Source organism: Ambystoma mexicanum, chromosome 4p (assembly GCF_040938575.1).
Source record: "Ambystoma mexicanum isolate Mex_15411 chromosome 4p, UKY_AmexF1_1, whole genome shotgun sequence".
NCBI lineage: Eukaryota > Metazoa > Chordata > Amphibia > Caudata > Ambystomatidae > Ambystoma > Ambystoma mexicanum.
Genome location: NC_090927.1, coordinates 687958134 through 687973711, shown reverse-complemented (window position 1 = coordinate 687973711; position 15578 = coordinate 687958134). Strand labels below are relative to the sequence as shown.

At 47.7% G+C, this 15578-nt stretch overlaps 1 protein-coding gene across 3 annotated transcripts in view; it reads left to right on the top strand.

Annotated features, from left to right (window-relative positions):
* The window catches only part of CGAS (cyclic GMP-AMP synthase), a 553556-nt gene that overhangs the window by 52261 nt on the left and 485717 nt on the right, over window positions 1-15578 (top strand). For all 3 annotated transcript variants that reach the window (XM_069606247.1, XM_069606248.1, XM_069606249.1), the window contains exon 2: window positions 12760-12982. In XM_069606247.1, coding sequence (XP_069462348.1) covers window positions 12760-12982 — 223 coding nt within the window. The remainder of the gene's footprint in view (window positions 1-12759; window positions 12983-15578) is intronic.

Sequence of the window (15578 nt, the reverse complement as noted above, 5' to 3'; positions counted from 1 at the left end):
TGGAGGCTGTAGTATGTTTGTGGATGCTGCTAATTGTGACCTGTTTTCGTGAATGGGTGTTTTATGGTGTGAGGGAGTTGGGTTGAAGTGTCACTACGTATGTTACGTTTCATAGTGTTGTTCTGGGTGTGGGCAAGGGTGGACTGTTGTGTGCATGGCGAAAGGTGTGCTGAGTGCGCTGCAGGATCATTGTGGATGCTGAAATAGGGCAACCTGGAAGAAAAGTTTCTGGTGGAGGGGCTTTGGAAGCAAAGGGAACGTGTTCTCAGATTGTTTAACGAGAAATATGGAGTTGTGTAGAGAAATGATAGTGTGCAATACCGAGGTTCAGTAAGTGATTGGTGCAGGCGTTTTTGAAAATGTCATAGTCGCCAATAGGCGCCAGTAAGGGAGTGTTGAAAAATTTGAGTGCAAAGGTAAGAAGTATTGCGTCTGCTTTACTGGGGCGTGGCCCTAGGTCTAGCTGGGAAAGCGCACGTGCCACATCATGGCCTTCTGAGCATGGAGCTTTTGCAAATCGAACTGTGGGGATTCTCCAATGAGGATTCAAGGGTGTGGTTCACCGGAAGGGGCGGTGACATATTTACCCAAAGTTCGATGCAGTGAGGTTGGCAGAGATGGACAGATGGCAAGTGCTTATAGTCGGTGATACCTTTTGTGCACGATCTGCACAGGTATGCCATGGAAAGAGGCTTTGATACTGACTTTCAGTTGGAAGGAGTGCAGGCTTTTTGGGGCACAGTTTGCGTGGGGTTTCGGGTGCATGAATCTCCTTTGCTAATGTGTGGCCTCTGTTGGTACTGTAGATGTGGTGGTCGTGCATTTTGGAGGGCTACATTTGGGACACATGTCATGCTCACGTTTGCTTGCTTACTTAGAGAAGTTGATGACAGCTGTGATGCAGATATTTCCTACTGCAAAGGTGATTTTCTCATCGATGACACCAAGAGGACAATGGGAGCATGCCGGTGTAATTTGTCCACAGCCAGAGGTTGGGAGATGTTGGATACACAGAAGCATGTGTGACTTTATGTGCAATGCTGGGATGTTCTGCACCGACTATGAAAGCATGAATAACCAGCAAGATTTCCAGTGGTTCCAAGGAGGAGAAGCAAACGGACATTGAGCAAAAGAGAGAAAAACAAGAAAAAAATGTATGAATGCATGTACATAACAAAAACACGACAAGAAGAAAAAAGAAATGTGTTTTTAGAGACAATCCTAAAGACACAATCCCCACCCCAACACCCCCTCAACCACCTCCCCCTCCAGTTTCTGGCACCTATAGCATTGGCACTGCGGAGGCTAAGCCATTGGGCAATGTGGTTGCTGGTTGTGGTGTGTACACATGTGACAGAAGGTCTGTTTGTACAGATAAATGTAAGAGGCTATGGTGAAAGTCTGTAAGGTAAGGGGCATGCATCCTGTTTGTATGCATGCACTGCACGTACTTGCTTAACGTTGCTAATATACATTCCCTGCTGCTTTTGTGGGATCCCTTTTCCGACATTTGTAGTACATGCATTGCAATGGGAAGACCATATTGTGAAGTGTACAAGGTACGTTGCAGGCATCATGTTGTTATGAATGCAGTGTGTGCATAATATATGATTTGCTATGGTATTTTGTGCCATTTGTATCGCGCCAACATACAAGTGTGTGAAGGCGCGCCGAGGAAAGGGAGGCGGAACGGAGGCCACACAGAAATATTGATTCCTGTAGGCCAGCTGACATTGAGAGTGCGCAAGTGAATGGGAACGGGGAGGGCAAAGTGCAGTACATAGGAACAATACAAAATAGAAATGCATGCAACTACGACCAGCGTTGGCAAGTGCAAAGTTAAGTGTAGACATCAAGTGGTGGCTGGACTGTTCGGGTTCTAGAAAACAGTCCCCAAGTGTGGGGGTTGGCCGAAAGCCGGTGCAGGGGTGGAACTGTATGGAGGGAGGTGGCCTGGAGTACAGATTGAGAGACCCCATCATTAGAAGGGACATGGAGGAGAAGATCACTACTTTCTTTGAGTCTAATAGGGTCTCGGATACGGGAGAGAGGATACACTGGAACGCATTTAAAGCTACTATAAGGGGGAGTCCATTATGGCTAAAGCAGTGGGAGACAAACAAATACGGTTCCTGGAAGCCCAGATGGAGGCTGAGGTTGAGGATATTAGGAAAAGGTCTGTGACGCCTCCCAACCAGAAGAACATGAGGGAATAAAAACATACAATAGGCCAGTTAAATGTCCTTAGAACCAAGAGAGCAGAGAAATCGTTATTGTTCGTCCACCAGCGCTACTATGCCAAGGCCAATAAGGCCCACAGGCTCCTGGCAAGGCTATTAAGGGGGCTCCAGGTACAAAACCATCACTGCCGTCACAGACGAACAGGGTCTTAGGCCTTCTCGCACAGAAGTCATCCTGGAGTGTTTTAAAAGTTATTACGCAGACCTCTATGCCTCCCAGGTCCCTGCAGACCCTGTACAGGATGAATTCTTGAATAAAATCCTCTTACCCTCACTGGGGCCCAAAGCTAGGACAGGGCTGGGGCAGGAAATGTAAGAGGAGGTACGAGAGGTTATAAAAGCACTGCCGCTCAACAGATCACCTGGGCCAGACTGTCTCACCACAACATTTTACAAAACCTTTGCGAGGACCCAATCCCCCACCTGACCTAACATTTTAACCACGATTGCGGCACTAGCGGTATCAGCGTCAATAGAGGAGGCTAAATTCACCCTCATCCCCAAACCCAATAAGGACCCCACCAAATGTAGCTCTTACAGGCCAATAGCGTCAATCAATGTATACTCCAAAATCTATACCAAATTTCTCACCAACGGGCTGGAGTACTTTCTCCCATCCCTGATTCATCCAGACCAGTCGAGGTTCGTACAAGGGCACCAAACATTTGAGAATATGAGACGAATTGCACAGCTTGTTGAGAAAGTGCACAAAACCTCAACCTTATCCCTTGATGCTGAGAAAGCCTTTGACCGAGTGGCATGCTCTTTCATGTTCAACGTAATGGACAGGATGGAGCTAGGCAGTGATTTTATCAAGATGGTCCCTGCCAACTACAACACCCCAACAGCACGGTTCCTCATAAACTGTTCATTGCCCAGGGCTTTAAATCTGACGAGAGGTACCAAGCAAGGATGCCCCTTCTTCCCCTCTCCTATACGCAATCTACTTAGAACCGCTTCTACAATACCTGCAGGAATCTGATGAAGTTCACGAAATCCCTTTTGGGGGTGCCCAACACACAGTGGTGGCATTCGCGGATGAAATGTTGCTCACACTATCAAATCCGGGGTCATCGCTGGTGGGGTGTAGGAGAGTATTATCCGACTTTGGGGTGGTCTCAGGATTGAAGACTAATCTTACCAAATTGGAACTCCTAAATCTAACGGTGGGGCTTGGGGGAGAGGTGGAAGCGCTGAAAGTTTCCTCGCTCTTTGTCTGGAGCCCCAGGGGAAGTCGTTATCTGGGAATAAACTTAACCTCGAAATTATCAGGATGGTATGCGGCAAACTATCCCCCTATGCTCTCTACTATTAAAGCTGGTCTCCACAAATGGAGGACCCTTAAGGTCTCCTGGGTAGGCAGATTGGCCGCAGTGAGGATGGTCACCCTTCACCCTCCCTCGGCTTCCCTATTTGTTCTGGCCACTCCCAGTGTCGATTCCCCCAGGGCTTTTTTGGTGAATTGCACAGGAAACTTCAACCAGGCAGGTAAGAGACCAGGATAAGTCGCCACTTATTAATGTCCCCAAGGAGGGAGGGAGGAATGGCGCTGCCCAACTTCCAACTGCACTTTGAGGCTTCCCAGATCCGAATAATGAGGTAATGGTTTACGGGGCAAGAGGGGAAACTGTGTTGGCTATGAACTGGGTGGTGGTAAGGCACGATCTGAAGGACACATATGTACTTGAGCTCCATCACGAAACTGGTGGGTGACACTTGGGATAGGCTTACCAAGAAATACGGAATCATGTCTTTCCCATTCCCTTTTACGCCCATCTTTAACAATCCAAAGTTCTCGCCCGGAACGGAGCTAGGGTCATTTCCCCAGTGGCGAGGAGGAGGGTGTTGCAGGCTTCGGGACATGTTTCAGGGGCCAGCAATCGGATTGTTTGTTGAGTGCAAACAAAGCTTTGGGGTGGATGAAAAGGAAAGATTGTGTTGCTGTCAGATCAGTCACTGTATTCTGAATATGGAGATCGAGCCAGCGGCAATTCGCCAGTTTACGACTTTTGAGAAGATTGCCACTACGCAGGATGGGTCAAGGGGTCTTCTATCGGGCTCATATACGAAACTGGATGACCCCGTCCCACGGGCTTCCTGGTCATACATGGGGCAGTGGGAGAAGTTGCTCGGGAGGGAAGGTCTGAGACTTTGTGGCCTTAGAATGGGCAATGTTTGCCATGAACAACAACTCGCCTCGCTTTGCCGAAGACTGGACAGTGGTGCTGTTATTCCTCAAGGATGACTTTAGATTTCAGTGGTGCCCACTGTGCTTGAAGCTCTTAGAACTGTGTTAGGCCTGTCACCCCTAGAATCGCTAACCCCAGAAAACGTTGCATTTTTAGGTCTCATCTGGGGAAGGGGGAGAGAATGAATGAACAGAATAAAAAAAATAATAATTTAAGGAAATCGGGTCTAGAGATGGGAGAGGAAGAGAAGAAGTGGGGCGCTGGTTGGTTGGTTATGATATGGGATTTGTAACGCACCTATACACAAGTGTTTCAAGGTGCGACGAGGCAAGGAAGGGGGAACAGAGGGAGGACAGAGACAACGATCTTACTAGTCCAAGTGACATTGAGATCGCGCAGGGGAGGGGGAGTAGAAAAGTGCTAGGGGAAAGGTGAGGGGGCAGTGCTGTACATGGGATCAAAACAATAAATAACAAGCAGTGTGGCCAGAAGGTGGCAGGTGCAAGGGTAAGTGCTGACAGCAGGTGTCCGAAAGTACAGGTAGGGGGGCTGTAGGGTTACAGGTACAGACCCCAGTGCAAGGGTTGCCGGGAGGCAGTGCGGGTGTGCAACTAGGCGGGCAGGGACATGGTCCTGAATCAGAGGGTAGCCAGGTGACCAGTATCAGACAGGAAATCACCATGGGAGAGGGAGAGAAGGCAGAAGAAAGAGGAAGGTCTTGAGGTGCTTCCGGAACCAAGATAGTTTTCAAGTTTCAGAGAGGCAGGGAGGCTGTTCCAGAGTGAGTCCCCAGCCTAAGAAAGATATCTACCACCAACCCGTTGTTTGGAGAAGCGACTGACCCTGAGGGAGTTGGAGGCGGGTGAGCGAAGAGCTTGAGTAGGAAGGTATTTGCGAAGAGAGAGTTGGAGGTATTGAGGACCCAGGCCCCAGAAGGCCTTGTGGACAATGCAGAGGGTCTTGAACTTAATCCGTGCAGCTACTGGGAGCCAATGCAGAGATTTCAGTGCTGGAGAGATACGAACCCTGGGCTTGAGGCCAAGGACAAGTCTTGCAGTCCTGTTCTGGATGAGTTGCAAAGGGCGGAGAGTAGAAGTAGGCAGATTTAGAAAGAGGCTGTTGCAGTAGTGCAGCCTAGATAGAACCAGAGCACTAGAGACAGTGAGCTTCTGGGGCAAGGAGAGGAAAGGAAGAATACCTCTGAGGAGGTGCAGTTGGTAGTTTGACTTCTTAGAGACGTCAGAGATGTGATGAGAAAAGGAGTGTGGAGTTGAAGATGACCCAGAGGTTCTTAGCCTCACAGGTGGGAGCAGGAAGAGGGCCAAGGGAGGCCAGCCAGAGAGTGACGGGAAAGGATGGTGCAGGTGTGCCGATGAGGAGAATCTGTCTTACTGGCATTAAGGCAGAGATCGTTGGCGGCACACCACTCCTGGATAGCAGACGGACAGAGATGAGAGAAGAAGAGGTGGCAGAGGGGAGCCTGAAAACAAGCTGAGTGTCATCCACATAGCACTGAAAGTTGGAGCAGAGAGCAGCAATGCAGTGGGCGAGAGGTGCCAGGTAATGGTTGAACAGCCAGGGAGAAAGGTTAGACCCCTGGGGAACACCACAGGTAGAGGGTGAGATGGAGGAAAGGAAGGACCCAAGTTGGACCTGGGAGGGTTGATCAGAGAGGAATGAGGTCAGCCACGCCAGGGTCTGATTGGTGATACCCAGGTTATCACGGAGACGATTGAGCACAATGGCATGGTTGACCCTGTCAAAGGCAGAAGAGAGATCGAGTAAGATGAGGACAGAGGGGAGATTAGAATCAAGTTTAGAGAGCAGGTCTTCACGGATGTTCAGGAGAGCAGTTTCCATGCTTCTGGCTGCTCTGAAGCCATACTGATGGTCATGGAGACAACCAACAGATTCATTGTGAAGATTAAGCTGGGAGATGGCCCGCTTTTCCAGGAGTTTGCCCAGGAAAGGAGTGATGGAGACGGGCGATAGCTGGGCAGGAGGGGTTGGCTGAGGGTTTCTTGAGAAGAGGGTGCACAAGAGAGTGCTCCAGGGGGGAAGGGAAGGCTCCAGTGGCGAAGGAGTGGTTGTAGAAGTCATCCAGGGAAGGAGCAAGGGTGTCAATGTGGCCCTTGATGGTTCTGAAAGAACTTATTTTGATGAAACGTACATAGATCGGACTTGTCTAGAAACCTTGTCAGGGGAGAACAGGGGAAAAGAGGAGAAAGAGGGAGGAGAGGTGGCCACAGGGGGGGCCAGAGGTAGAGGAGGAGAAGAGAATGAGAGGCTGGACAGGATATCCTGGGTTTTAGAGATGACATGAGAAGCCAGGACCATGCAGAGGGCCTGGGAAGAGACAGGAGAGGTAGAGACTGCAGCAGGCTTGGCAAACTCCTTGCAGGTTTTAAAGAGTTTGGCCGAGTTGTTAGATGCCTCAGAGATGCTGGCTTGGATGTGGGCTCTCTTCTTAGTGCGGACAGAAAGCTGGTATTGCCTTTGGAGCAGGCAGCAGGCCGGTTTGTCAGAGGATGAAGAAGCTATCGATTTCCTCTCAGCCACCCTGCACTTGCGTTTAAGGGTAACAAGGTCAGAGTCGTACCAGTAGTTGCACTTGGCTTTGGTCTTCAAGCGGATCCTCATGACGCGGGCAAGAACATCAAGAGTATCAGAGATAGAAAAGTGGAGCATGGAAAGGGCGGTGTCAGGATGTGAGTCAGCCAGAGGAGGGGGAGAGAAAGTGGTGGCGAAAGCCTCAACCGACACAAGTTTCATGGGTCAGATGACCGAGAAGGTAGATGGCAGTGCGGGAGTTGGCTTGGCCTGAGGGGTAGAGAGGGAGAGATGGGAGGAAAGGAGAAAGTGATCACTTCAGGACAGAGGAGTGGTGAAGGGGACAGAGAGGGGGAGGTCTGAGGAGATGAGAACATCCAGAGTGTGCCCTGCAGAGTGAGTCAGGCCAGAGGGGAGAAAAGAGAGAGAGAGGAAGTTGCAGAGGTTGTGAAAGAGTCCAGAGGAGGGATAGAAAGCATCCAGGTGGATGTTAAAGTCTCCAAGAAGGAGGAGTTGAGATGTCGAGGCCAGGAGGGAGGAGGAGAGATCTGCCCACTCAGAGAGGAAGGAGGTAATCTGACCAGGTGGCCGATGGATGGTAGCTATGATAAGAGAGTGGCCAGGAGAGGGAGAGAGCCTGCAGACAAGGCATTCGAAAGAGGAATAGGCCTGCATAGGAATGACAGAAGTGGGAATACACTCTGGGAAGGTCAAGGCTACCCCCTCTCCGGAACGGTTGGATCTGGTCGTGGAGAGGATCTTGTAGCCATCAGGCAGGAGTGTCAAAGCTTGTGATAGAGCTGGCCGTGAACCATGTCTCGGTGAGACTGAGGACATCGAGATCAAGTTCTTCCAGGAGGCAGCAAATGTCAGATGAGTGTTTGACAGGTGAGCGAGTTGAGTGACTATATGGAGAAGGTTGCCAATCTTGAAAGACTTCCGGGGAGGGGTACAAATCGAAGGTATGCCCTGCAGAGGTGTAGGAGCCCGAGCGGGGGCAGAAGAGGAAGGAGGAGAGGGCAAGGTAGCCAAGGAGGAGGCAGAGGGGGGAGGCAAGGAAGCCAAAGAAGGGAGAGAAGGGACAGCCGGAGAAGAAAGGACATGTATGAGGCGCAGGAAGCGTCTATCAAAGGGAAGGTTGGCCTGAGGGCCTTGGACCAAGATGGTGCCATTCAGGTAAACATTAATGATGACCTTAGAGGAGTGGAAGAGGGCCAGGGGGGCCTCCCACCGGGTGCCACCATTAATGGGAGAAGAAGAGAAAGGAGAGAGCACAGAGACCATATGAAGAGTCCATAGGTCGAGCGAACGACAAAGAGGATGTTATTGAGGGTCTTCTGGAGGAAGCACTGGTATAGATGTCAGTGATAGGGAGGCCTGGGTTGGAGACAGGATATGCTTTTTGAACTTCTTCCTACCAGACTTGGTGAGGAGAGCAGGATAGTTGATAGAGAAGCAATTTGAAAAGATAGGAGAAACAGAGAGCGCCATGGAGTAGGTGAGGGAAGAGGAGAGAGGAAGAATGGTGGAGGGCAAAGGGAGCAGGAGGAGAGACACCAGGGGAGGACACAAGGAGGGGTGCAAGCAGACAAAACAGAGGGACAAGACAATAGTGGACGATTGACTAAGTAGACAAGCTCAGATGGAAGAGCAGGCAGAAAGCAAGGCAGTCCGGAAAGCAAATCGGGTTACCAGGGCTTCAGGAACAGAGCAGCCATTAAAAAGAGAACCTAGAGGAGGGTGGAGCACAGCAGAACACAGAACAATATACAAAAGAACAAAGCAGTCGTCAAATGATAAGCTAGAGGAGGGAAGAATACAACAGAACACAAAGCAATACAATGCAAAACAGGGCAGTCAATGAGGAAGAGCAAAGGGGGCGCTTGAGTGCAGGAGGCTGGAGAAGGGGGGCGTGAGGCACATGCGATAGGGAGTTGCGAGGGACCATGCGGTCAGGGATTCTGAGAGACCACGCAGGCTAAAGGTGCGCAGGCACGAGCGTGGCCAAGTGTGGAGAGGGCGCTAGAGCACATGCGATCGCAGGATTGGGAGGGACCACGCAAGTTGGGGGATGTGCAGCGCGTACAGAGGCAACGCAGTGGAAGATTGCGAGGGGCCACGCAGGTAAGTGAGGCGAAGCACGAGCGATGCGAGGTGGCGAGGCGGCGCATGTAGCAAGCAGGGAAAGAGGGGCACGGATGGGCATGTGATCAAGGAATACGAGGTGCAACGCAGGGAAGGGCAAGCCTCTGGTCCTTGGCGGAGGGGGCTGTGACGGCAGGGGGTAACTTGGTTGGCCGTTTTAAGGGCCTGCCAACCAATGGGAGCACGGTGGGATGGATGGATGGATGGATGGATGGATGGATGGATGGAGGGAGGGGGGAGCGGACACACACACGTTGCGGCTCTAGAATAAAACTTTTACAAATGCACAACTTACTGTGCCACAGAGCACCTGTGCTCACCCCAGCACCAGAGAAGTTGACATTGGCATTGCCTGATGATGGTGGGGATGGCCTGTGGGGACGACGGAGGGAGTAAACACATGTTGGTGTATGCTTGCCTGCTGTCTTGGCAGGGGTTCGGGTCCTGGGTCCTCCTTGTCCAAACAGGAATTGCCCTTTTCTTCATTTGCCCGTCACTTCGGACGCCCGGGCGAAAGACGCCCTTTATCTAAGAGTTAAGAGCAGGAAGGAAAAGGTATGGCTAAGAAGGTGGGTGGTGCTTAGGCAAGGTCAACTTGATCCACTTACACCTGCTCCCCATCTGCCTATTTGGCCATTTGGTTGGTTCGTTTGGGAGGGTAAGTAGGTGGGGTGGGAGTGCGGCCAGTTTCAAGTTCATGGTGTTCTTTCTAGTGCTGTGTTTTGGAAGTGGTCGGAGAGGGTGTCGCAGAGAGATTGAGAGACGTGTGTGGTGGGAGAACTGCATGGGGGACCATGAATTCCGTGATCATCTTGTGAAGTTCCTTGCTACTGTTATGGGCGTTGGAGAGTCTGTTCCTTTAAAAGGATTTTTGACCTTACGAATTTCAGCTTTGTAGATGTGATGTTGATGGGCGTAGACAGTTTTATTATGGGGGGTTGGGTGGGTCGCCATCTGAGTTCCAAGGAGTAGTTGTGTGTTTTGAGAGATTTGAGGAGCGGGGTGAGCCACCATGGCAGAGGACCTGGTCAGGGCGGGAGGGGGTGGGGAGCATATCTTGAGGGGGTGAGGGATTGGCGAGCCATGAGTCAAAGTGGTTGATGGATGGTGGTCCTCCATCGGCAGAGACAGAGAGGAGGGAGGAGAGCAGGGAGTAAGCCAGGTCTGGGGTTATTACAAATTTATTCCAAAGCGGGACGAGGGTTGATTATCCAGTGTTGGTTCTTCGTAGAGGAAGGGACGTTGGCAGGAGAGAGAAGAAGATGGTTGTGTGGTCTGTCCATATGAGTGGTCATGAGGAAAGTGCAGAGATGAGATCAGTAGAGCTGAAGATGGCGTCAAGAGTATGTCCTGCTTTGTGGATGGCACCTGCTATCTGTTGGGTCAGGTTGAGGGCTTCCAGATTATCTAAGCGTGGTTGTGTCATGAGGTTGTCAGGGCCATCAAACCATATGTGAGGTCTCCTAATGGGATGAGGGAGGGGCGGGAGACCACTATGGCTACTAGGGAGTCGCCTAGGGCATTTGCGAAGTGTCTGTCATAGCCAGGTGGTCCGTTGATGAGCAGGAAACTGTGGGTGAGTGAGGCGTTGATGGTGAGTTTAACTAGGAGTGATTCACAGTCTGCGTTGCATACCTGTGCCTAGGAGTGTGTGACAGATAGGTGAGGTTTCTATAGGATGATAATTCCACCTGCTCTGCTAGCTCTGTTGTGAGTGATGAGTGTGTATTCTGGAGGGAAAGCCTAGTGTGCGATGGGTCGGAATTCGACAGAGAACTAGGTTTCTGTGATGAACTGGAGGTCTGGGTTTTCAGAGGTGATGAGGTAAAAAATGCTGTCTGTTTTGGGTGACCGATCTGGCGTTGATGAGAATACAGATAAGTTGCAGGGATGGGGGAGGGCGGTTGGTCCTTTGGGATGCTGGTGTGAGGGCCATGGGGGGGTGGGTTTGGATGGTGGTGGAGGGGATCCCCTGGTGGAGTTCTGGGGAGGTGTGGAAAGTACAGGTGGATGGGGTGTTTGTGGAAATAGTGTTTGTGATGTGCAGGGTTTGGGTGAGAGTCGGAGGTGGTGGGGGAGGGGTGTGGTAGAGTGTGTGAAGGGGATTCAGAGGTGGGTGGGTGTTCTGGGGGTGTGTAATATGATGGGGAGTGTCGTTGAGGGCAGTAGTTGGCGAGTGGGGTTGGAATGAGAGGAACAGAGCGGAATTTGGGGAGAGGTTGGGTTGCTGAATTCCCTGGGAATGGTGGTGTTGGGGGTGGGGTAAGTATTGGGGCTTAGCCCCTCTCTCTAGATGATTGCTTCCGATTCCTATTCTGTAGCGGATCCAATGCCCTACCGGATCTAACAAATATGTATTTAAATTCATTTTTTTCAAAATTTTGAGTGGGGGCCATTCCCCCTCCTTAGCCGCTGAATATTTCAGCACCTTAGTGTGATCTAACAAACAAAATGCCTGATCATACTGGATCTAACGAATACCTAAAAAATGACATCAATGTTTTGGTTTTTTTTGGCTGGGTAACTAGCTCACTACTTGTTAGCCCCCCTATAATAGTTATTATAACTTATAAGTTATATAATTAGAGGATCTTATGTTGCAATTGGTTGATCATACCGGATCTTACAAATGACATAATTTCTGTCAATATTTGGATGGGGCGGGGCTGGCTACGGTTTAGCCCCCCTCCTAAAGATTTGCTTAAAACTCCTTTTTTTGTAGCAAATCGAACGTCAAAAATTGGTGATCAAACCAGATTTAACAGAAATCTAATGAAACAGATCATTTTTTGTAAAAGATCATGAAAGGGGGGGCGCGCTAACCCGGGTGAGGTGATGGAAATGTAGTCATCCTTAAATGCCATGCTCTCTCACTCTCCATACTTCATAATTAGTTTTGGCTTGTATAGGTGGTGGTCAAGCATCATCTATATTGCAAGAACTGAAAAGGAGGGACACGAGCATCTTAATAGGAGGTTCTGTTTCAACTGCATGCCTGTTATGGAGGGGTGGGTAGGGAGGGGGTGTGGTAGGGTTTAACCCATGCTGATTGCTGCACAATTATAGACAGCTAAAAAAGATGTTGCTTAACAATATAAGGTTATAATATCAAAAGGATAACTAAATCTTTGCAAACAGTAATGTAGGCTATTAACAGAAAATGGTAGGAGAAGTTATTATTCAGTGTACAGGCAGACGGCAATGGAAACTGCATTTCAGACCCCAAGCCTTTCCATCTTTTAAAAGGGCTTTTGACAAATATATATATTTTTTAAACGTGCTTTCTCACTTGATGGAGATTAGATATTTATGTCGAATGATAGGTCACGACTTAAGCACTTGTCTTTTGGCATCGTGAAAGTCTGTACTTTAGCAAGATCCACAAGGGCCAATTCAGCATTTTAACCTTTCTGAGGCAGATACATTGAGTGCCATTAAATTGCATTATAAGATCTATTATTAAAGTGTTTAGAAGTTTAATGAATCTAACATGATCCACTACATAAAAAGCTATATATCATTGTCAGACCTAATCTCTGCCATTGGGCGTAATTTGTATAGCAAGTAAAAGAATATTGCATAGTTGAATATTATTCCGCTGTAGGTTACCATGTTTTAACAATTTTTTTTTTTAGATTTCAAAAGCTGATGAGTTTGATATCATGCTTAAAATGCCAATTTCAAGAATTAAATTGGAACTGTTCGGAGACAGTGGAGCATTTTACCAGGTGTCGTTTGGAAGAGGTCATGCTGCAGATCCCCTTGCAGATTGCGTTGATAAAAGTGGCAACCTGTCAGCGAGAATGATGCTGGAGAAGCTGAGGTCACACATTAAGAAAACAGTGAAGTGCCTTGAAGGTAAGAGATTCCAACACACTTCGAGAACACATGCGGGTTACTTGCTTTTACTCATTGTATATGTTTGTTGAAAATTCAATGCATACAACAAGTATATTTAGGATTACCTAATTTAAACAGTTTGTTATTTAAGAAGATGACTAGAACGCCTCAGGTTTGATGAAACAAACAGTTCCATGTCATTTCCTTTTTATTTATTTTTATTTTTTTATTATGCGTTGGTTAATTATTAAAAACTTTAGCACACATATATAACAAAAAGAAACTGTTTTAATACACTACAAATTCAAGAAAGACAATAAAAGAAATAATGTCATCCATAGCACAGAGTTTCTGAAAAACATTAGATCAAAAACCTATTACAAAATTTCATATCAGGAAAAAACAGTACAATGGATAAAATAAACGCCTCTAAAATCTTTAAAATCCAGAAAGCATCATACAATTTGGATCAGGTACAGTCCACTATAATAAAAAATTATAGCTCAGAAAAATACAGGGTTCATGATCTATTCTAATATTCAGAGTCTCTTTCCAGATAAAAAAGGCAGAGGACGTTATTACAATTGATTCTGCACAATATATAGAATTCCAAAATTGATCTGATTCAACAAATCCGATGCTAGGGGCCAGGGATGCATACCCTTTCTTGTAGGCACTGGGCACTTTAGGGCAGCATGTTAGAATGTGCCGAGCAGATTCAATAATGTGATTGCACAGTCGCCACAATCTTTCCTCATAGGGAGTCCCTATCCAACAGCCTGTGCGCTCCTTAATCTCAGGTAAATAATACTTTGTTTTAACTGCATGCTACAAGACTTGACTCGATAGGTGCACGGATGATTAAAACAGAAACCTTGTCTAGCAAATGTTGCATAATTTTTCTTACTATGTAGATAAGAAAAGGTTTGCGTTTGTGTCCCATACATTGGTCTTATTTTTCAATGACTTAAGTGCATTAGGAGAATCAATCAGCTCTTCCATTGTAAGCCCAACATTAATCAAGTGTTTCATAATCATAGCCCGCAGTTCCACTAGGAGAGGGCTGGAATAATGCTGATAGTGCTTGGCAATAAGGCCCAACAGACGGTTGGCATGTAGATGAGGGTGATGGAGGGATAAGACAAATGTACTTCTCTGAAGTAACCGGAACAATCTAAGAGATCAGAGGCCAAATTCTAGCCTTAACGCTTCAACTGGTCCTGAAGATGGTACACCAATAATTGAGTGCAATATTTTGCCCTCCGGATTTCCAACCATTTCATTCTTGTTTTGTGAAGGGTGGTGAAACCATATAGTATACCTGGAACTATACTAGTGCTGTATATAGAGTTTAAGCCCCCTATATTATATTTATTTATTTTGGATTTGTAGAGCGCACTAAAGCCCACAGGCATCGAGGCGCTTAAAGGATACTTAAGAAGACTTGCTTGAGGGTTACAAGGCCCAAGAATAATGCTTAGATACAGTTGATTCGGCTACAATAGTTGACAAGATTTTGTTACATAGTACTATGTGATGCATAGTAAGATGTGACATATTCATGAAAAGCAGAAAAGTGGTCACGGGTGATGACGGGTTGCATGTGTAATACATGACTTATAGGGATGAGCTCATTAGACAAAGAGCCTCGTTTTTAAAGCCTTGCGGAACGCTGCGTCTGAGTCGATGGATCTGATCTGTGCTGGGAAGTTGTTCCACATGGTTGCAGCCATTGTTGGGAAGCTGGCGCCTCCCGCATGCACTCTGCACGTGTGAGCAACCGTGATACGGTTGGCATAGGCGGACCTTGAAGGTCTAAAAGCTGTTTGTTTGGAGATCCCCTGCGCTAGGTATATAGGTGCCAGACCATGAAGACATTTATGTGTTAGGGAAAGTGTTTTAAAGACAACCCTTTCCTTGATGGGAAGCCAGTGTACCTGCCTCCTGACACCAGAAATGTGCTCCCTGCATGAGATGCCTGTTGTGACCCTTAAGGCATTATTTTGTGCAATCTGGAGTTTCGCCAGGTTTTTTTGAGAGGTTCCGATAAAGAGGGCATTGCAATAGCCCTGTCTGGAAACGATGATGGCTCTGGCTATGGTGATGCAGTTTTGCTTGGACAAGAATGGCCTGACAGCATTGATCAATTTAGAGTGATATGCTGCCGAGGAGGCGATGGCATTGACCTGCCTGTGATTACTTAAACCAGGTAAATTCTCAAACTTTTTTCTCGGGGGATCAGAACTGAAAGGGAATTCATTCAAAGAAGAAATAACAGAGTGAGTTTGATTACCCCTCTTTCCGTTGCCCTAATGTGTCAGCGTAACGCTCACAGACTAGACACATCCCACCTTACTACTAAAGGAAATCATTAACCCAATGCAGGCACTTAATTAGAAAAAATAAATTCACTTTTAATATTTGTGTGGATAAAAGCAGGGGGCGACAAATGCCCTAAAAACAACATTACACAATTAAACAAGACATAGTTTGTTAAAAAAAACTTTGTTTCACTATGATAAACAAGGCGCAAAAGTACTCGTGGAACGCGGGGGTGCAAACAAACACAAAATGCTTTGTTTGTATATGAATCCCACAGTTAAATCATGATGGT